Source organism: Triticum dicoccoides, chromosome 4B (assembly GCF_002162155.2).
Source record: "Triticum dicoccoides isolate Atlit2015 ecotype Zavitan chromosome 4B, WEW_v2.0, whole genome shotgun sequence".
NCBI classification, from domain to species: domain Eukaryota; kingdom Viridiplantae; phylum Streptophyta; class Magnoliopsida; order Poales; family Poaceae; genus Triticum; species Triticum dicoccoides.
The window spans coordinates 218,636,599-218,659,392 of record NC_041387.1 but is presented as its reverse complement, the minus strand read 5'-3'; the positions used below and the strand labels follow the sequence as shown (position 1 = coordinate 218,659,392).

The 22,794-nt window shown below is 45.4% G+C and overlaps 1 protein-coding gene across 1 annotated transcript; it reads right to left on the bottom strand.

Moving 5' to 3' along the window:
* Positions 1-666: 666 nt before the first annotated feature.
* LOC119295825 (NADH-ubiquinone oxidoreductase chain 4-like) lies at positions 667-8,345 on the bottom strand. Its single transcript, XM_037574274.1, has 4 exons — positions 7,805-8,345; positions 6,269-6,783; positions 2,407-2,829; positions 667-755 (listed from the first exon to the last, which is right to left on the bottom strand). Exons 1-4 carry the CDS (start codon positions 8,263-8,265, stop codon positions 667-669), a joined length of 1,488 nt encoding a protein of 495 aa, XP_037430171.1. The 5' UTR covers positions 8,266-8,345.
* Positions 8,346-22,794: the final 14,449 nt, after the last annotated feature.

The following is a 22,794-nucleotide window of genomic DNA, read 5'->3' as shown; positions in this document are numbered from 1 at the left end:
TGGGGCTGCTCCCTTTTGTTACTCTGAAAATCTTGGCTTCGCTTGGACATATCTTCGAGGACCTGGGCGATTTTGATCCGTTTCTCCGCGCTCGCCGTTTCAAGGTGAAGATCCGAGTAAGTAGAGCGTAATAGGCGATCCGCTGGGTACCTATTTCGACAGGACTTAAGAACCGTTTTAATGTGTTTCCTTAAGAAATCAATAGATGGTGCTTCAGGAAAAGGGTTCGGCGGGGTGTGGCTTGTGGATGGCTCTGACCTCAACTCCTCTTTTCCATCGGCGTCTCTCCGTCCCACTTTGTTTTTTCTTGGATCATCATCTCCTGGCGTAGCGGAAGCACTCGACAAGGCCTCTACGACAGAAGAGATTCTTGCCCGTTTCTGCCCGGACGATTCCATAAATGAAATACAAAGAAAAGTGCAAAGTAAAACGCATAACCAGAAGAAAAAGATATCGTGATGTAAAATGATCATGGGAACACATTGTTTTGAGGACCACAATTTCCTGCACTATGCCTGCAGTGATTTCAGAATTCGGCAACTTAGCCTACTAAAAGATCAGTTACAAGAGCACAATGCTTTTTGTGGCTTCCTGCTCGGCAGAGAAGCCACGCTGCCGGGGCGGCCCTGTCACCCGGAGAAGATTTCTTTTCTTTGCTGATTCCTCTTAATGAAATTTGCCATGTTGCACTAAGTTACTTACGGATGTATGCATGCAGTCCGGGAACACTTTGGGGTGAACACCCATCCGAACAAGTAGGGTCAATAGTTCAGCATTTAGGCCGTAACATTTAGCAAAAAACGAATCTAAAACCCAACAAGTGCTCTCCGAACCAAGCTAGATAGTCTCCTATCACTAGGCTCACCAACCAACCTGGACTTTGATTCTTTCTTATTATTCTAACCGGATATAAAAACCATAAGGATTGTTTCCAGCCGAGAGTTCCCATATGACATAAGCGCTCTTGGGTGGGGTGGGCCCTCATTCGCCAGGTCTTTGAGTGCCCGTCATACCACGTGGTTGGCACACTAGGCTGATAGATACTTTACTTTAAGGATCTGGCACCTTCGCTAGACGGAGAGTAAGCGACTTCTATTAGCACCGGACCGTCGAGTCGAATTTCTCGTATCATGTGCAATGTCCATCAATGGTGGTTCATTAATGTCCATAGATTTAGACTCCTTCCCCCTTCCCTTATACGCAAAAGATCGAGAGGGGCCCGAACCCAAACCGAGAACGTAAACAGAATTCAACTCACTCTCGTATGGCTCGCCCTCGAGCCCTGGGCGAGTCGGCCGGGTCTGTCCCTCTTGTTCTGTTTCCGCCATGATAAAGACGCACGGAAGAACTATGGTATGCCTAGCGCGTGGAGGATCCGTTGAGAGTGTCCCTTGTCTCGGTAGGGAACAATACCTATTGTCTTGAAAAAAAAGGTCAGTGCTACGGTCCCCTATTGTTTGATCCAATATTGACCGGTGCGGATCACGTTCTACTACCTCCGGTCCGTGGTTCGACCTCCCGTAGTGGTCCTTGCTTTTCTTTTTGAAAGCTCCGCAGGGCCAATTTTGCATACTTGCTCAGCGTGCCCCCCTTCCGTCGAGTGCCCCGCCCGGTTCACAGGGCTGTTGGCCTACCAAGCAAGCACTTGCCCGCTGCTCCTGCCGCCTGCCAAGTGGGCTCCGCGCTCGTTATCCTGACTGTTCTCTCTGCTGGGCCCTTTCCTATTGCTCTAACCATAAGCTATGGCAATTCCAGCTCGCACCCACTCTGGCCCGCCCAGCGGGGCCTCAGTGAGCTTAGTGGTCAGCCCCTGACGTTAGGGGTCTTTCGCTTTTGCCAGATCTATAGAGATATTACGAGTCCTCCATCCCAGATTCCCTCGCCGCGGCCATCTGGTTCACTGGTACTACCAAAAAGTCTCATGCTTACGTTACTGTGACTGATATATAAGTATGATCTCGGACTATGAAGACCCAGTCATGCTTCTGGTTTCCATTCTCATCATCATATTGAAGGAAACTCCTCGTGCTCTGCCATAAGAACTTGGAGTCCGTATCATGGTGAAGGTAAGGTAACGCTGTGCTTCTTGCTCAAAAAACTGACCGAACACGTTCGAGTTATTGGCTCGTCCGACCCGGCAGCATTCATGAGTCGCTCGTTCAACTGTCCCTCGGAGACACGGTCGAGAAGTGCCATGCATGGTCGCCCCCCCGTCCTTTCTTTCTCTCGGTCCCACCAGGGTGGGCCCCTTTGGGGTAATAAAGAAATGGATAAAAAGGGGACTTCTGCTACGGGCTATGCCACCCATTACTTATGAGGGAAGTCGCATCCGTCCCATCGCAAGCACCTACAATGTCATGATCACATTGGTTTACCCTTTTTTGGTAGTTCAAGGGACGGTCACCCCTCCAACAAGAAAAGGTAGAAATATGGAAACTTCTCTGCCATTTAGATCGGAGAATTTATAGAGGAAATCGGGTTTTAAATTTCCAGAAACCACACGATTATATAGCCACAGGGAATACGCCGCGCCTAAAATCATCCCAAGCGCAGCTAATGTGGTTACTAAGCTATTTCTATGGAAAGCTCCTACTAAGATTAGAAATTCCCCGATAAAGCTGCTAGTGCCGGGTAAACTCATATTGGCTAAAGTGAAAAAGAAGAAAATTGTAGAGAAATTCGGCATGGTGCTCACTAAACCTCCATAATATCTAACAAGTCGAGTCTTATGTCGGTCATATAGAACACCAACACATAGAAAAAGGGCTGAAGAAACCAGTCCATGACTTAACATAAGTAAAATGCTACCTCCAATTCCCTGTATGTTCGATAGAGCCTAATATTCCCCCAGAGTACGCCGCTTACCCCCCAAACCATACAAGATAGTTACCACCTATCATACGGCTTTCTAACTCCACTTCTTTTTCTGGTCGTTCCGCTCTGTCGGATCGATGGTAGTCTCAGAGATCTGGTAACCTCCGACATATTTGACAACACGCTTCCTGCTTCCGTTTTGAGTTGCGCATCTTTCTCCTCGGGGCATACTATAGTATCACATCGTAGACCCCCACCCCAACTCTATCTTCCTTATCAGTGAACCGGAACATAGTGCATAGGTACTCTTCGATGCTGCGAGGACGAGACGAGGTGACATACTACGATCATGCACTGAAGTTCTGCCCTTCGGCTCGGCATATGGAACCTCTCAGCTGCTCCCTCGGGATAGGTAGGCCCACCCCCCCTTTCCCGAAAGGCGGCCGGCTGTGTTTCCCCTGCGGCCACCCAGTGGCAGCCGAAAACGAAAAAGGGTGGGCTCCGCACGGTTCGCGTTTTATTGTAAAAAGAGAGCTTTTCATTCTCTTATAGAAGCCCACGCCCATGCGGGTAAAGCCCAGTGAAGCTGCAGGGAGCACTGAGCAATGGGGGGATGAGGGCGACTCCGCCCACGGGTTGGACCACACCACAGGCAAAAGTCCTTCCACGGCAAGAGAAGGGTGACCGGAACAAGAAAAGGGAGCTAGTCGTTGGAGGGAAGACAAGGCTCGTTCCGTGCGACTCCACAGAAGAGTACGCGCGCTAGAAAAGGCAGCCAGCTTAAAAACGCTAGCTAGCTACTTTTGTAGCCTTATTTAGTTTGGTTGCCTACGCTTGCTCTCCGGCGCGCTACAGCAACACCCCCTGCTTGCTTCTTTCTATTCGACGCGGAGTTCGCAGCCTCCCCACCCTTGCTTAGCGTTCCACTTGTGATCCTGGAGGATTTGGAGAAATGCGCCCGGCCATGAAGAATGGATTTTGTATTTTCTTTCATGTGAACGGCCCTATCTTGTAAAGAATGGTTTTTTCGTGCTATAGACCATGTTGAGAAAGACCAACCAACAACACAAATAAAGACCGTTCCATTTCGGTACCTCGAAAGGGAGGTGCTCTTTATGATGCTACGGACGGCTGTCCGAAGTGCATGCAATGACGGGCTCGGATAGGATAGGATTGTGCGCGCCGGGCCCTTCGGGTGTCCATATTTTGGCCGACCTTAGCGTATATACTATGTTATGGTTATGCGGCCGTAATATTTTGATACCTTCCACCGCTGTTACGCCAGAAATCCAAGGTTCCACACGAGCTCCTGTTCTGTGGCGTGGTGGCAGGACCGCTAGGGGATTGGCTCCGAGTGTAGGTAGGGTCAAATCCGCAGGGGTCATGCAAATACATAGGCCCCTTCCCTTCTGCCGAGTTGGTTAGAAGGCGCTTTCCGTTCTATGGTCCCTCGGAGCGAAGGGTTAGGCAGGTAGTACGGGCCCTCTGACTTCCAGCTATGTGCTGTGTGCGACTCCTGCGAAGCGAATGAAGGGAAGCTCTTCGAGCTTTCTCCGCCAGCGGCTTATGTAGTGGTCGGCATTCCTACGTGCTCCGACTGATCCCCACTGGAGATTATATGAGGGGTCTTGGAAACTGTCGTGACACTTTGGTGACGAAGGTCACCTGGGTGACTATGGAAGGATTCCGTGGTAGTCTCTGACTCCCTCCAACTCAATCAATATCAAGAACATGTCGTGAGCATGGGGGTTTGGCCGACTACTAAACTATTAGCTAGGGCTTTTCTAGTTATAGCTTCTATAGTGAGTGGCCCTTCCGCTTTGATCTAGTTGTAGTTTGTATTGTACTAAATTGAACACATATCAAAGAAAGGCGATCAATCAATAAGTAGTTGCCCTTCTCCGGCCTGGGAAAAGCAGCGAACTCGTTAAACAAGGGGCTTTTTTATTCATGGTCGCTACTGTTGTATTGTATATTGTCGGGGGAAGCTACTGCTTCTACGACAGCTCCGCTTCCTCGTCTTGCTTCTACTTTGCTTGTTTGCGTGAAGGCTTAGAGTCCTTTTCGCTAGGTCCAAATTCGTCAAAGCGAAAGATCTGATCCAACGGAAATCCCGCATATTGAGCGCAACTGATATGTGGGTACTAGGCGCGATCATCCCACATGCCATAAAAAAATACTTCTTTTTTTATGGCCCGTCATATAAAGATAGAATAGATATGGATAGAGAGACATTCTATTGATTCGCGAAATGGCTCGTCGATCCAAATGAATCATTCCTCTGGTCTCTCTCTGCCCCCCCGCCCCAAAACTTACCCACGACACAGCGCCCATTCGTTTCGCGCGCGGGAAGGCAACGAAGTTCAGTTCAAAAGACCGCAGCGGAGTGGAGCAGCCGCGACACGAAGTTCCTTACCTTAGCTGGATCTCGTTGGTGCCACCTAAACGGTAGGTATAGGCGGCGGATGTCTGACGTTTGGAGTTGTCGTTCGTGCACCTGTCCCCAATAGAAGAATGAGTGATCCCTTCCCCTGCGGATCATGTCCTTACCACTAGGTCCCCGATGGCCAGCGGGGGATTCGGTATAGCAGCTCACGTTCGTTTGCGCTTCGCGTTCCCGCTGGACTGGACACGTGTTAGCTGTAGGAAGTATGGTTACGAAAGTGACTTCGGTTCGCCAGTTCAGGCTCAACTCCTCGCTTTACGTTAGCGGACTTACAGGTCAGGCCGGGGCTCCACGCTCTTTCTTTCTATGTGGGACGATGCCGGGGAATGTGTCGAGGTGGCGAACAACAACAAGACAACTAACTACATTTGCTTTTTCCCTCCATGTGATGAGCCAGTGCATTGGACCGATGGATAATAGAACTGAGCTGGCCAAACGCTTGGGCGCTCTACATACGATGTAGAAAAAATAAGATACATATCGATTTCTTTCTGATGGATCCAGAATAGATAGAGATCTTGTATCATCAATAGATAGAAAGAGGTCAACCATTATTATTGATAAAAAACCTTTCGATCTATCAGAACAGATCAGGCCATCTATCAATCGATTTGAATCATCTCGCTTTTCGTTCATTTCAGCCACGCCATAATAGCCGCCACAATAAGAAAGAAGCAAGCAAAACAGCTAGAAGCGCTCGCTTCGCCGCGCCCAACAATTCTTATTCACGGGAAAGCCAACCGAAAGATTTGATTCAGACTTCGTAGAGCTGGTGCTGCTGCTGTCTGCGTAGGGCCGTCCCCCACTCCCGTCCCGGGGCGCTAAGGGGTTTTGTTTTAGGAACAGACGACGGTGTTGTGCTGACGCCTCGAATCGACGCTTTTGTTGCGACATGCTAAGTTTTCTCCCCTATTGCTAGTAAGTTGATGGGTCGCACGCCCGGCACACATGTTTTGGCCTTGCTTGTGTGTCCATAACTCAAAATAGGTGACCTAACGGCCGCCGCCCGACTAAACATACCAATAGTCACCAAATTCATATGGGCTACTGAGGAGTAGGCAATGATCTTCTTAAGATTGATCTGTCTTAAAGTGGTCAAGGAAGTATATATTATAGCAATCGCGCTTAGAGTATAAATGAAAGGAGTGAAACAAAGTGTCACCTCGGGAAACATGGGTATGGAAAATCTTAAAAACCCATAGGTTCCCAATTTTAAAAGAATTCCAGCCAAGATGATGGATCCAGCCGTAGGTGCCTCTACATGGGCTTCGGGTAACCAAATATGAACTGGTACCATAGGCACTTTGACGGCAAAAGAGGCGAAAAAAGAAATCCATAGAAGGATTTGGCGCCGCTCACTAAATTCAGTGGTTAATAAAATTTGTAAATCGATGGTTCCTGTTTGGAGAAGAATCAACAGAATAGCTAATAGCATAAAAACGGATCCCAGTAAAGTATATAGGAAAAACTGATATGCTGCCTTGATCTTTCTTTGTCTCGAACCCCATACCCCTATAATGATGGTAGAGTCAGGGGTGGCCCCAAAGCGGAATTGACCGGTGGTAGTTGGTCGGAGCTCCAGTGGGTAGCCACTCCCTTCTCAGGGAACCGTACGTGAGACTTCCACATCATACGGCTCCGTCCCGAGCTTCCGTCGTCGGCCCTTGTCATTAGACCACTATGCTTGTCTTTTCCACCTTTACTCTCGAATCTTTTGCTTCTCGGGTGGTGGCGAACAATGCTGCTTGCGTAGCGGGAGATGCCCGCCCGTCGTTTAGGCCTGCTTCCTGCCCGAAAGAAGGCTAGCCGGACTAGTGGTAGGGGACCCGACCGTAAAAAACCCTACCCTATTCTCGAACCCTCTGCCGAGCTCTACCCTGCCCGCATTTATTTGGAAGGGGGCCAAAGAAATGTCTCCACCTGCTTCCAACAGTCTTTCTTCGGAATTCTACTGAACGGGTCGATCCTACCCTCCGTTTGTTTTAGCAACTTATCCTAAGGTCTCTTCGCCAAGAACTCTCCGGCAACGACAGAGGAACTAACATGCCTGTAGTGGCGGGGCAGCTTTTTTTAAATAAGACCTGGACGATTATCCCTACCCTTGGTAGCTTACGAGTTTACGTCCATCCCTGGTCGGGTATAGTTTCCTTTATTATTATCCCTTGTAGCCATTACCCAAATTCGCGCAAGTGTGTCCACACCCCCCCTGACTTGACGAGGAATTCATTCTCGCGAACAAACACACCCCCTACACACACCTAGGAGCTCCCCTTCCTGCATATCCATACAAGACCTGAGTAGGCGGGTTGAGGTCCTACGAGGTACCCACTACTCGGAGTACCCTCCCACTAAAAAAGATGTGTGGTTTGGTGGTTCGACCAGAAATGCTATGCTTACGCACAAGACTACCCCTCTTCCCGAAAGCTTCGCGGGGACCTTTACTACTTTACGACGACGGGGGACCGCCCGTAGGGGGTTTACTGCACAAGGCCCCTGCAGAGGAAAAGCTTGATCCCAGCGAATAGAAGATGCTCAGCTCCGCACAACATAAGGATTGGCACGCTTTCGGAAAGAACATAGAATAGTAGAGGATCCAGCATGCAGGACACGGCGATCATTAGAAATTCACGAATTAGAAATGTTGTAATATACTCTTTACCAAAACTTCTCATACCAGACCAACCCACTGAAATGCAAATAGGGATCAAAAATGTGGTCAATATCACGAAGAATAATGAAAGACCGTCTATACCCATATACAAATGGTTGTTTTCATAAGGAAGCCATCGAAGGCTTTCCATAAATTGAGATTTGGCCGTAGAAGGATCGAATTGTATCCGAGGAACAGGGGGATACAAAAAAGTAATAAGAGAAATGCACAGACCAATCAATCGTATCGGTCTTATTGAAGAATTTGGAATGAAAAGAGGAGTAATGCTTCCTAGCACGGGATAGAGAATAGGACCACTTAGATCGAAATAGCATTCACAGAAATGTTCTAACATAGAGTAGAATTGAACATTGAAAAGATTAGTTGACAACAGTCAATCAAAAGATGGGGCGCCAAATTACTAAACAATAGGGGTCTTTCCGTGCAAGTCAGCTGAACACCGTAATTGATGAGTGAGTAGGTGGGTTAGGTGCACCCCTCGCCCAGTGGGAAGTCATGAGGCTAGCCCCCCTGAATGAAGAAGTAGTGGGGCCCCCTGCCCGCCCACGTATGCGCCTTTATTTAGATTCTAACTAAATATTCTACTAAACTTTATCCGGGAATCTTTCTAAAGAATCCATCTGGCAAAATGAAATTTGTCGATTTCAATCTAAGGTGCACCTTGCCTTTTTCAGGTAGCTTTGTTACGCCTATTCAGCTAGGTGGGGCATTGGTCATAGCCGAAGTCGAAGGGAAAAAATAAGGTAATGAGATGATGGTGCCATCAAGAAGTTTTCGATGAACGTAGTAGCGGCCAAAAATGAAACTCTTGCATGAAAGACCGGATTTGACGCAAGATGAATGGCGTTGGGGTTTTTCAAATGAAACCCGCGATCAGAAAGTCACCAACGGAGCCATACAATCTATCTAGTAGTGTGCCATGGCACGGTACTCCGCTTCGGCAGTGGAAGGAGCAACTGTCTATTGCTTTTATCTCATCCAAGATGGTGTCTCGTCTCCCCATAAAATAGATAAGCCTGTAGTTGAGCACCTATCTGAAGGCCCAATCGGCATCAGTAGTTGCACGCAACTCTAAAGAAGACAATGACGGAAAAAAGGACGGCTCGAGAAAAGGTACCTCGAATATATCTAAGAATCCGATGAACTGCTGCAAAGTGAACTGACCGGGGGGCAGCCATGAAAGGCTGACTTTCTTAGGAAAAGCCATCTGGGCAAGAGATCGTCAGATAAACCAAACTGCCGACCTACTGTCTGTACTGCGTCGGATCAGATAATGGTGAGCCATCAGTCGGACGGAGTTTACCGTAAAGCTCCAAGGGAGTGTCAACAGTCTTCTCATCATTGAGTTGAGCTCGAGTGATCAAGTCATGACGTTATTTGATCTGAGATACCAAATATCCACGAGGAGAATGTGCGACCTCCAAGCCAAGAAAAGGCTTAGGGCGCGTCAGCGCCTTCATAGCAAATAATTGATGAAGGCGACACTTGATCAGCGATATGGTAACAGAGTAATCACCAGTCAGTTTGATATCATCAACATACAACAACAAAATAGCATGTCCTCAAGGATAAACTGATACGAACATGGCCGAATCATGATCACTCCGAGCAAACCCTGCCTGGATAACATAACCACTGTGCTGAACTTCAAAAACCGACGCTATCGGGGCTTGTTGAGACCATAGATCGCTTTGCGTAAAGGACAGACAAGAGAAGAAGTCAGAAGGGCAGGTTCTCTTTCATCCGTCTTTTCTAGGTGCGCATCTCCATCTACTAAAAGTAGGGGTGGTTGCCATAGATAGATTGGGTCATTCGTAACCTGAGCAATAACCGATGCTACTACAGCAATAACGGAAATAACCGATGCTACAGCAGAAACTACAGCTATACGTGGCGGCCCCACACGCAGCTTTGTTTAACAAGCATCACCCTTCCTTTCTTTTCAAATGCTTCCTTAGTCAATCAGCAGCTTATTCGATTCCTATTCTTATTAAACATCTGATATAGATGGTGGGAACAATGAAGCAGATTCTTCATCTGTAGGTTGCAATCCGTATGATTTCTTTTCTCAATCTCCTGCTTGTGTTTCACCTTGCACCTAAGCATCACGTTCCTAGGGACAAAGACATCTGCGCTCTAAGGCAATCATAGTACTACCAGCATGGTTACATCATTCTGCGGGCAAGCTTCAACTTCAAAGTCACCTGATTTGGCACCAGCCAAAGGAGTAGGAACAGTAGCCGGGGAATCACCATTACCATCCATGGGATGCTTTGTGAACAGCCCCCTCTGTTCAATACCAATACCTGTCAGATTCCATAGCTGATGAATCTCTTTCTTTTTCCACTCCTTCCCCGTCACGCAAGATGCTTTTCTGGCACAAACCTAGTAGTTATTTGTCCTGCTGATCTTGGGTGAACTGATGACACTGATGCTCCAAGACCAAGAGTTTTCACAGCCAAAGCTACTGAAGCTGCTCCCTCCCATGAATCACAGCTTTCTGGACGCACTGCTTGAACACCATGGAGCAAGATAGAGAAAAACTCCTATCCCAGTTGATCAAGCTGAACCCACCCACCGCCGGGCAGGTGCATCAGCCTCTTCTTTGTAGTTTCTGACAGGGGTACCCGCACTAGCCTCTGACCTCTACTCCAAAACCTGAACTTCACAGATCCGAAGCCTAAACCTTCACTACTTCCATCACTTCACAGAGCAGGTCTTGTTTTCAAACTTGCTTTCGGGTTAAGTGAACAAAATCAATTCAATATTCCTGTCATTGAGGATCTATTAGATGAGCTACATGGTGCACAACTGTTTTCCAAACTTGATTTGAGATCAGGTTATCATCAGATAAGAATGAGAAGAGAAGACATTCCAAAATTTTAGGACATATTTTTGTCATTATGAATACTTAGTGATGCCATTTGGACTCACTAATGCACCTGCTACCTTCCAATCTTTAATGAATCATGTTTTTGCTCCGGAAATACCTTTTGGTATTCTTTGATGATATTCTGATATATAGCAAGACCAAACAAGCTCATCTCAAGCATCTAAAGTTAGTCCTGGACATTCTAAGGTCATAAAAACTATATGCTAAGATTAGCAAATGAAGTTTTCCTGTCCCTCAAGTGGAGTATTTAGGGCATGTTATCTAAGGATAGGGTCTATCTACAGACCCCCAAAAAATAGTTGCCATCAAAGAATGGCCAGCACCTAAGACTATCACTCAGTTGAGGAGTTTTCTTGGTATGGCTGCAGAAAAAGAAGATTTGTCAAGAATTATGGGATAAATTCTAGGCCATTTCATGACTGTCTAAAAAAAGAATCATTCCAGTGGTCAGATGCTCAAATTGAGGCCTTCACAACATTGAAGAATTGTCTGGTCACTGCTCCTGTTATGGCTTTGCCTGATTTGACCCTACCATTTACTTTTTAAACAGATGCATCAGGTCAAGGTATTGGTTCTGTCCTCATGCAACAAGGCAGACCAATTGCTTATTTCAGTAAAACCCTTGGACCCAGAAATGCAGCTATGTCAACTTATGATAAGGAGAAGCTTTAGCTATTTGTGAATCCTTGAAGAGATGGCGCCACTACTTTCTTGGTTCCCAATTCTTTTATTGATCAAAACTGATCAACAGAGCCTTAAATACATCACAGAACAAAAAGTCTCTGAGGGCATTCAGCACAAGCTTATGTGAAAATTGCTTGAATTCAATTACAAGATTGAATACAAGAAAAAGAAAACAAGGTTGCAGATGCTTTGAGCAGAAGAGATTCTCTTATGATGGCAGTCACTGCAGTTACTCCTGCTTGGGCTTCAACTGTAGAAACCAGCTACACTAATGATGATCACTACAAATCTCTGCTTGAGAAGCTCACTGTATCAGCCAATGCAGCACCCCCTTATACTCTTCATTCTGGCATTTTGAGATATAAAGGAAGAATATATGTGGGATCAGATGCTGTTCTTAAACACCAAATCATTGATTCACTTCACAACTCTCCCATAGGAGGCCATTCAGGCATTGTGGCTACTTATCAAAGGGTAAAAAAGCTATTTGATTGGCGCCAGGCCAGGAGATTGAAACTTTTCTACATGAGTGTGCAGTTTGCCAAAGAGTCAAGGGAGAGCATTGCCACTACCCTGGTCTCCTAGATCCACTGCCATTACCTACTTCTGCTTGGACTGACATCTCCCTGGATTTCTTTGAGGGTCTTCCCAAATCATTGGGCAAAGAAGTCATATTGTTGGTGGTGGACAGGTTCACTAAATATTCTCATTTCATTCCCCTTGCTCACCCTTATACAGTACAATCAGTCTCTCATGCTTTCATGGATAATGTTTTTAAGTGGAATGGATTGCCAAAGTCAATAGTCTCTGATAGAAACTGGATATTCACAAGTAACATGTGGCAGGCCTTCTTCAAAGCACTGCAAGTGAAATTGAGGTTTAGCTCTGCCTATCACCCACAATTAGATGGCCAGACAGAACGTGTGAATCAATGTGTGGAAAATTACTTGCGTTGCATGGTTTTTCAGCAACCAAGGAAGTGGGCTAGTTTGGATCAAGCAAATGCCACTTGGGAGGATGCCAACTTCATCAAAGGTCTCTTTCCGGAGTTCTATACAGCTCCTACTCGTGGTTGGTACCCTAATTCCAACACTTGGCAATGCTTTGGGGGAGGTATTGTCATATCTGAAGATTACTGTACCTAACTCTCGATTGAATTCAGAGTGCTGCCTTTACTTCATCTGCCGTGAACGGAGCCAAGAGGCTTGCGTTCATTTCTTCAGTTACTCGCCTGTTTACTTTCCCCAGTAGCCCAGGGTCGGGAGCTAGGACTTCTGAGGTGAACAGTTCCTGAAAGTAACCCTGTATCAGAGATGCTAATTGGTCATTACCTTCGATCCTGTTGCCGTTTGAGTCATTCAGAAACTTTATTATGTTCTTCTTTTTTCTCCGTTGCAAAATGATGTGATGAAAGAAGCTCGTATTTCAGTCTCCATGGCGGAGCCAATTAGCCCTTCCTCTTTGCAGCCATTAATCCAAGTGCAAACTCTCTCAATTAAGTGTTGGAAGCAGTCGCTCCTATCCACTCCTACCAGGGAGGGTAGCCCCAAGTATTTGTCAGTGAGCGATTCGGTGACAATATTCAGCAGGTTGCATACCTCTTGTCTGTCCCCCCTATCTGTCTAAGGGTCCTTGGTAAAACTCTCTTCATTGAAGGCAGTACGTGGGTATCCATCTTATCTACGGTCTGTGGGTCATCCACATGACCAAAACAAAGGGTACGAAAGCAGTGAAACCGATATATCTGTTGAAGGCGATCCCACCGGTCCTATTTATTAAGTTGCAATGGCGAGTATCTTTGGACCCCAAAGAGTTGTATAAGTTGGAAAATGGAGATTTGCCTGTGGCATTGGCCGTTGGGCAGCTAGCTATTGCATTTGAAGGCTCCACAGAAAGAACCCGCAGGTACTATTACGACAGGTGGCTTCGAATCCAGTTTGTTAGTCGTTTGCATCTCGGTTAACAAAAATAAGCTGGAATCCGTCCATTCGTAGATCAATCAGCTAAAGTTGTTAAAACAATGCCCCGGTAAAAAGGTAGCAGAAGGTCGTTCTTTCTTACTCTAAGTTACACTCAGGTGCTGCCATTTTAGAGCTAGGCGATATTCTCTATGTAAACCAGTATCGTATCTGTTCGATATGGACCATTCTATAAGTATAGTCATTTCAGTCTTCCTCAAAGGATCTCCGATCTATTGTGCAACCTTCCCTTCGAAACCCACCCCACACGAATACTTCTACCCCTTATCACAGCTCCAATGTCCATAGGCATCTGTCTCTAGCACAAAACTTTTACTGAAATCAGGGAGAACCAACACAGGGGCCTCAATTAAAGCATGCTTGAGAACATCAAAGGATTGCTTTGGCTTGTCCACACAAATGGTACTCCTTTCTTTAACAAGTTCGTGAGAGGTCTCCTAATTATGTATATACAGGATGAGTCACATCTTGACCGGAGCCATGCGGAGCACAAAAAGTGAAGAGAAAGGATTTGTTCACCACTTTAAGCCAAAAGATAGAAATGAAAGTTGTTCCCATAGAATGAGATTAGATCCCGCAAGTGATCTATTTATACCGAAGCTTACAAGAAGCAAAGTTGAAACGGGAGCTTTCCCACCACGGCATCCAACTCTTCTCTTCCGTAAGCAATGGGGCTTTCAACGAGATAGGGAGCTGTACAATTTCACCCGTGGGTGGGGCTGGCTACGCTTGCTAGATTGGATCAAATATACGTGTCCTACGCTAGGCGGAATCGTTGTTTCACTCCTCCAAGCATTCCTTGCCAATGGGTAAAGCCTTCATCTATCACTTCGGTTGGAGACATATTAATTACCTTTTTTATCCTTGGACCCTTGAAAGGTCGCTTCCCTTCCTGAACTGAGGGAAACCGGTGCCTGAGAGATCCGTTATCTGCAGTCTCTGAGCTTGATTGCACATCTTTTCCTGCTCATACATGTGTTTTTGCACGCTTGAGACCTCCTCTTTCGCTTGGCTATCCGAGGAAAGATGTCTTACGAGGTGGGTTGGACAACGTACGTAGTGAGCCTGCTGCTATCAGTGTGAGGATGAGCATCTATCTTTCTTTTCAGGATTTAGTGTGTGTGTGCTTGTTCTTAAGGGAACGTGCAAATCACCCAATCATATCAGGATGGATCCAATGGGTGTGATTTTTGTCTGTATTGATCACTTACCCACGCTATAAGAAGAATGGCGTCATGGAAGAGTTTGGGGTCCAAAGCCACACCTTCTTTCCCCCATAGGAACAGAGGTCAGGAGCTGCCGGCAGGGCGCTGCATTCAATCTGACTGATGGCTCAAGATAAGTACGAGACGTACTTGAGATAGATAATTTATGTATTTCGCTATTTCGAATACCTAAACTGCTGCTAACAATAATAAGTACGGAGAGATTGGATCTCCCTGGCGTAGTCCCTGAGAAGGTTTGAATTCCTCAGGACGCTCCCCATTGAAAAGAACCGAGAAGGTAACTGAAGTCACTAACCTCATCACCATAGAAATCCCACCTTTGCTGAAAAAAAGTGGGCTGGATAGCCGTCCGGGCCAGGGGCCTTTCAGGGTACATCTTAAAAAGGTCACACTTCAGAACCAGTAAAGGGCGCAGTCAATTGCTCATTCATTGCCTGAGATACTTTCCGAGGAACTATCAACAGAACGAACATCCTCGATTCTTTCAGTACCTTCAGCAGTATAGAGATGTTTAAAGAACTCATTCATCATCCCACTCATCTCCTCTGAAGGGACAACGAAGGATTGTCTGAAGTAGGACCTATTCATAGCTCATTTCAAATGGGCCAAAGAAACTAGGGCCACAGAGACCCCCCCTGTGTCATGAAAAGAGACACTTTCGGTAGTCACAAAACCCTATTTTAAGAAATAAGTCATTAGATCCCGTATCAGCTATAGCAGTGAAGTTCTCATAAGTTTTCATCATGTCGAGCTTTAGTGCACACACCTGATCATCTCGTGCCTCTTATATAGTTTCTAGTTTAGGAGTCCGAGCTGGAAGAACAAAAGGTGGAGCTCCACCCTAGTGTTACCCTTTGCCTCGCTCTTTAGAGGCATGAGTGGTCACAACTCGACGTAGTCTAGCAGTTCTATTTGGCGCATGAATTGCGTATAGCAAAGTTGAAGAAGGCATTCTAGGAGCTAAAGGCGTCTCATTCGTCTCTCATTCGCTCGATGCTTAAGTACCTGTTTGCTTCTACGTCTACGGTTGAACTTGAAGGCCTCGGATTCCGAAACCTGTAGAGCTTGCACGGTGAAGAACAAGTACGTACTTCATACGAAGAAATGGTAGTCGGACTCCTCTGGTTTTCTCCACAGTAGGAGTAAGCATAATCCTAAAGCCGGCCCAATGGGCTATATTTCTTTGGAGTACTCAAAAAGTATGCTTTTGTCGGAGGGAGATTGCCGGGTCTATGTAGAATAGAGAAGCAGCAAAAGAAAATAAATTGAGTAGCCAAAGGCCTCGTGCACAGTATGGAAGGAAGAGGAAAAATGCACGTTACGCAATGTATGATGATGAACATATGGAGTTAGTTCGGTGGGTTGGTTGGGGAGTAGGGCCGGGGGGAGAAACTTGTCCCTTCTTGATGGCGAGTATATGCTTCGATCGATTCTTGTGCTCCCTATGCGCGTGTTCTTGATCACCGAACAAGTTACAAAATAAGTTTATGCGCTCCTATCCTTGTTCTTGTGAGTCCTTGTGAAGCTACATTGGTGATGGTTGGTGGTAGATGCGGATTACCAGCGAGCTCTGGATGCTACTCTTAGGGATATTATTACTGTGCTTTTTTGCTATGGTTAGTCATGATTACTGATCAGTTGAGCAGTTCTTTTGAATGTACCAATTTTATTTTTTCATTTATTTGTTTCCCCCCATTTGAAACAGGGCTCAAGTCGCTTCCTGAGATGCATTTCACACCTGACTCACCTCCCACGCCTAAAATGTCTCCAGGTAAACGTTTTTCTGCTTGTCTAGTAATTCGGTGAATCTGCGGCCACTAATGCCATTCAGAGACTCTTGGCCATTTCGGCTTTCGCACCATATGATCCCTGCTCATCTGCCCACAACAAAACGGAATTTTTTTATTTTCACTTGCGGTGTTCTCTCCATTTCTTGTTATATGCTGCTATAGGGCTATAGGAATACAGATTCAAACTTGATTGTATGATAAAACTGATTATTGATTCAATTCTTCTACTCGCTGCATCTGTTCTATTAACTTGTAACTGCCTACTAATTACAGTATCGAGTGTCCTGGTGATGCGGATGCTATATATATAGTCTTCTCAAACTCTGAGTGCACAGATCTGTTAAGTTGTAACTGTACCTTCTAGTTTTTTAATCTGAGCAATCGTTGATCATCTCATCCATTTGATCGTTTGAACACTGGAATTAATATCTTTGCGGAATCGTTGATCGTACTTCGTGTGTACTAATTGAAATCAGTTGTGCATGTCCGTGCTGCTGCCGCCCCAGGACAAGTGAAGTGCCCCCGTCGACTATGGAGGAGCTTTCGACGTCCGTGCCGCGCGATCGGTCGGGATCGGTGGCCTTCAGTTCCTGCCGGATTTCCCTTGTGACGTTAGTCCTCGCAGCAGCAGCTGCAGCCTTGATCACGTTGCTGTTCTGATACATGCTTGTCTGACCTCGCTCTTGAACTTGTGCATGTCTGCTTCGTCTTTCTTGATCGGTTCCTCGTGTTGCATACAATGAAGTGGTGTCATGTGACGCTGGGCATAATCTCTGAAAACTCCTGACTGGTTCGGTGTGGTTTTGTTTATTCAACACCAATTGCCTTAGCTTTCTTTTTCTGAAGGAGACAGAGAAGAGAGTAGCTAGATTTCTTTTTCTATTTTGATTTACAAATGGTCCGGTTTTATTTCAAAATGGTCCGTACTTTTCGATCTTTCGGCTTATTAAGCTTAAGAATCTTACTTAATAGGAGAAAATAGCCTCCTAAACATATGGCTAGCAACTGGTTCACCAGGAGTACGCAAGAAAGGCAAAAGCACTACGAATTATTGATTTAGGAATGGGAATGGGCTAGAACCCTGGGTTCTTCCTTATATAATTAATGGTCTTTTCATTCTAATACTCTATCTGAGAGTTCTCAGTATTTAGCAAAGCTGTTCCTATCTAACGGATAAAAACAGGATCAAATGACAAAGACATTGTTTGTGGAGAAAGAGGTGGCTTTTCCCGGATGAAATGAAACATTTGATTTGTGTAACAGTAGAAAGATTTCCCACTCCTTAGCCATAAAGATATGTGGCCATGAAAAAGGGAGGGGATTCAGTGGAACAGGATTGGCCGGGCGGTAGAGTCGGAAACACTTGTTGATTCCTATTTTGGACCCTAGCTCCATGGAACAATATGCTACTGCGGAAACATGGAAGAATTGCAATCTTAGATCAAAACACTATGTGTGGAAAGCTTGATAAGGGTCAGTTACTTGTACGTTTGATTAGTATGAGCCACTCACATCGTTTTTTAAGGATAGGTGGGAGTAGGACCCTACAATAAAGAGCAGATAGCCCACATGAATCATGGGAATAACAATATGAGGCCTTTGACGAGTAAAGGAGAAATAAAAGATTGGGATCCGCGATTTCAACAAGTAGTTCGTGCTTCGTCGGCAGGGGAGACTATAGGCCATGAAAACCCACCCCTGGTATCTCCACCTGTGGATTGAGAGTCAAAAAGTGTGAATTTTGTATGTCCCGCTGGCACACGATTTCGATTACTTTTCTGGTTTCCCATTTCGGAGATCCGATAATGGAATGCTAAATCGATATCTAGGGTCGAGCCAGGGTACTTATCCTCCCGTCTATAAATCAATGACCAATAAAAGACCAAAGCGGTGATAAATCAAGGGGCAGACAGGAGCAGCATCGTAGCTAGGAACAGGTGCTGCACCGTAGCTAGTAGGAAGAAGTACAACATAGCTACATTCCCCATAGGGTTGGCGCCCCTCTTCTCCAATACAAATTGAATCATAGCAAGGGCTAAGCTATCTTAAAACCTACTATCAATCTGTTTATAGAACTCAATACTACTATCCATGAGATCATCATAACAAAAACTAGAATTGCCCAGTGAAATAGGAATAGAAAGAAATCCAGGGTAACTTGTATCATGAGATGGGTCCATTCCAATTGGAATTCCGTATGGCTACAACTCTTTTTAAACGAGTCGAAGTCCAGTCTTGTCACTTTCCCATCATCCCTTTCCGCATCGTCCTTCTCTATTGGGGGCTCCAACACCTCAGCCAATTCGTGCAGCATCTTATTCAGGATCTCGGTGCTCCCAAAAGTTGTGAGCGACTCCAGGAACAAGACTCTGCCACCTCTGTGCGTCACCGAATGAAGGAAGGAAAGAGCATGTCGTACATAAACCTGGATTTTTTCCATGTCGACCGTATCTACGCACGGCCGGATACATAAATCCTGCAATAGGAAGCACAATTTTGCTACTGGATCAACATCCACCGTCTTCTTCGGAGTCAGAAACAAGAACGAAACCGCCAAAAACATGAAACAGAACAAAGAGGAGTAGTACAACAACTGAATCATAGTCTAACACTGTTGATGGTTGGCTGTCGTGAGGAGGGTGCATTGCAGCAGTTGCTGGTAGGATTTTGGTGTTGCTATGTTCTTGCCGCAGATGATGATATATGTAGATGGGTGAGGTTTTGGACTCGAGATATTGCTAGGAGATCACATTTGCTGTCGCATTCCAAACAATTCGTGAGCCGTTTAGCTGGTTTAGTGGACATTTGCCTTGTTGATCAATTGTTTGGTATACCCAGTTCTGTAGAATTGTTTTGTTCCTGGAACTCCGAACGACCCTTATACTGTTTTGCTTTCTGCTGCTTCTTGTTCTGCTTTGCCGAGAGAATTTCACCTTTGTGGAATGCCCTATAGCTATTTTTAGCTATATTACTCCTCTAGCTATATTTAGCTAGTTCACCATTGTATACGACCAAGGTTTACACCTGAGAGTCGTAGTAAATCCTTGCATTCGTGAAACTGACCAGATGAGAACGAAACTGGTGGGAACAATCAACTATACGGCAGCTGCGAAGTTCTAGTTGGCTTCTGAAAATCAACTATGCTGAAATAGATTCTCTTTTGAGAGCCCTACATATACCGATCAAACATTCCATTTCAGACTTGTCTGCTTTACTATCTAATAAGTTTGATAGAAATCAAGGCGGGTATAGCTTCCTTTTATCCATACCGTAATATTCAAGCTGACTTTGTCAACTTATTCCCCTTTTTTCAGGTTGAATTGACAACGCTGTACTTTCTTCAACCATAGGAATCAGAATTTTGTAGGTAGAGGGGGCCAAGGTGCCAGAAACATGGATTTCATGGAAACAAGGTAATCCGTAGTTGGTAGCAGATGTTCCGCGGGATCAGATATCCTCCGTCTTGTCTCTGCATTCGAGGAATGCTTGTAGCTGTGCTAGGCGTGAGAAGAACTCTACAATACAATTTCTACGATTGGTACCAGATTGGAATTCATTCTCGGAACTCTCCTCTAGAGAATGGCCTGGCTAAAGAGAGTGATAGATCCATCGTGTCGTGTGGAAACTAAAGCTAGGCGCCGCTATTCGTCCTCAGCCATATTCTCATTCTGGGAAAAGGTATGGATCGTTCTGGGAAACGATCAGTAGTGGTGGATGGCAGGTATGGAAGGATCTCGGCAAGTTCCTATCTGAGATTACCATCGGCCCTGCCCTGAGCTGACTTCTTTGCTAGTAGTGAAGTGTGTTTTCACTTAGTTGGAAAAGTCCATAATCCGATTTGACCTCGGGAGCCTGTCCACGGATCTGATCAAAGTATGATTCCCTAGTGTCAAAAGTCTTAAAGCCTATGGCGCCAAGCATGGGGAGTCCACGGAGAAGAAAAAATCTATTTCGCTATGGGCCAAAACTAGTGTTTTTTCGGATTTCTAGTCTAGTTTAAGTGTAGGGCTAGAGAGTTCTCTTCCAGTATTCTTAGCTGACTGTCCACTTGCTTGACTCGAACAAATAGCTTTTGTTTCCACAAGGCAGATCCCATTCCTCGAATGCAAAGGAGAAGAAAGACGGATTCTGGTTGGAAGGAAGGGTTCTCGTATTGGTTCTTCTGGTGTGCTACTTCCTTGTGCTGTGCCAGATTGGAATTGGTATCGGAATTCTGGTTGGTAGAAGGAAGCTCGGGTATTGCTTATTGTTGAAAGCACTCGTTTGTTCCGGCTCATGAGTTGAAAGCACTCGTTTGTTCCGGCTCGTGATGTGTCTGACGCATGCATAGAATCAAGATCTATTGAGACCAGGATGTTTGTTTCTTCCTCGGAACAAGAGATACGCTCTAGCTTATTTGCATTCGACCGGAGAACCTCACTTATCAACTGCCCTGGATTGGATCTACTTACGATTTGAGAAACTGGCTCCAGAACCCCTGTTTTTGATGCAGAATCGGTGGTTCCTTCTCTTTTTCGTGATTTCATCCATAAATCAATGGAAAGAGCACTTTATTCAGTGAATTGACACGTTCCTGATGCTTTTACAGTAGCAACAGTCTCGGTAGCAGAAGTAGATCCGAGTGTAGATACCGGGATCATATCACCACTATTGACTATTTCAATTCATTCACATCTGCTCGTATCAATCAAAGTTTCCTATCAAGCAATCCCAGCAGCAATCAAGTTGGCACCCACTATATAAGATGCACTATTTCCTGATCTTGTCCCAAACCCAACTCCGCACTTTTAGACCTGGCCCTCCCTTCTCCGACAATATATGCAACCTTAAAGAAAAGAGACCACTCTCAGAACGACCCTTCGGAAAGCCCCACAACAAGCTATCCCAGAAGAAATTGTATAACTTGGCCAAAGTATTCACTTCCAGTTCCCTTTGCAATAAGATCACAGTAGATACTGTTTAGAAGGCTCACTCTCTCGTCTACAAAAAAGAGATGTGTGCTTACTTCTTGGAGATTGACTCCTGCCGGTAAGTGCACACCCTCAGTAGTATCTCTATAGACTTTATAGAGTATTTCCAATTGATAAATGATTTGTTCTTTAAGAACATCTTTGGATATATCAGTTACTTGTGTTTCAACATTAATAGCATTTATGTGATAGATCATCCGGCCAGCCCTAATGGCGACAAGAATAGCTATCGACAATGACAAACCCAATGAGACAATATACTCAAATAGAATCGTTTCCATAAAAATCTGCCATCATTTTTTAGTCATACTTATCCCTTAGCGGACTCACTCTTGTCTTTCTTCATCTAAGGAGTGATAAGTGCCAGGAGTCTGCCTCTAGCATCAATACATGTCCTAGTTACGAACAAAGAAGCGGTGCTGTCTCCTTAGTGTTAGCGGCCTTATGCCTATTTCAGTATACGCCCGTGTCAATATGTCTAGACTTACCTATACCCATGCTTCCTTCTTCTTTGACTAGCTTGCTTCCCCTATCAAATAGAACGGGAATGACTGCGTGCTTGGCCATCGTTAGTAAGCCCGCGTAGGGTAGGACCATCATCGAGCAAATGTTCCTTCAAAGGCGCGGAGCGTGCTATGGCAGATTTTCATCCCGCAAGAGGATGCGCCTAACTACTAATGCAGTGCAGCCCAATCCGTTGCTCTGCTTGTTGGGTCCACTTTTTGAAAGTTTCTTTGTTCGTAACATTAGTAGTTACTCACTGCATTAGTAGTTACTCACTGGGTGGGTGCACCAACGGCTTTCTAGGAATTTGAGTTGCTCAATACGGACGGAAAGATTCTTTCGTGAAATAAAAGAACGGCAGGTTGATGAGGGAAAGGAAACTAGATCTTTTTTCTATGGTATGGCCTGGGTGGCCTAAGCGAAATCCCGAGATATGAAGGAGCCGATCAATCTACCCGCCCGAGGTAAGCTTGCTCCTCACTTGAGTTGAAGCTGCCTCCGCTTCCTGCCGTCATACGGATTGATTTACTTTATCTTGACATACGCTACGAATATATTTGCTAGAGATATCAATTGAAATAAATAGGAGCTTTCTAAAAATAGAAATCGATATATCCATGGTATTGAATGGACAAGAATTGAATGGGATTGTGGCACCCAGTGATACACTACGCCATGTTACGAACAAAGAAATGATCAAGAATTTCATTATGGCATGGTGCTATAGGCCATCGATTCGGTTATAGGAGTAGACGCGGGCAATGGCAAAGAGGAACATTTGGATGGACGACCTCCAAGACACGAGTCACTACTTTAG

Coding starts and splice junctions, on each gene's coding strand:
- LOC119295825 (XM_037574274.1), bottom strand. CDS start 8,265: ATGTTAGAACATTTCTGTGAATGCTATTTCGATCTAAGTGGTCCTATT. Junction 6,784..7,804: donor AGCGTGCCAATCCTTATGTT/GTGCGGAGCTGA, acceptor CCCTGACTCTAC/CATCATTATAGGGGTATGGG. Junction 756..2,406: donor TCTACCTTTTCTTGTTGGAG/GGGTGACCGTCC, acceptor TATTGACCCTAC/TTGTTCGGATGGGTGTTCAC.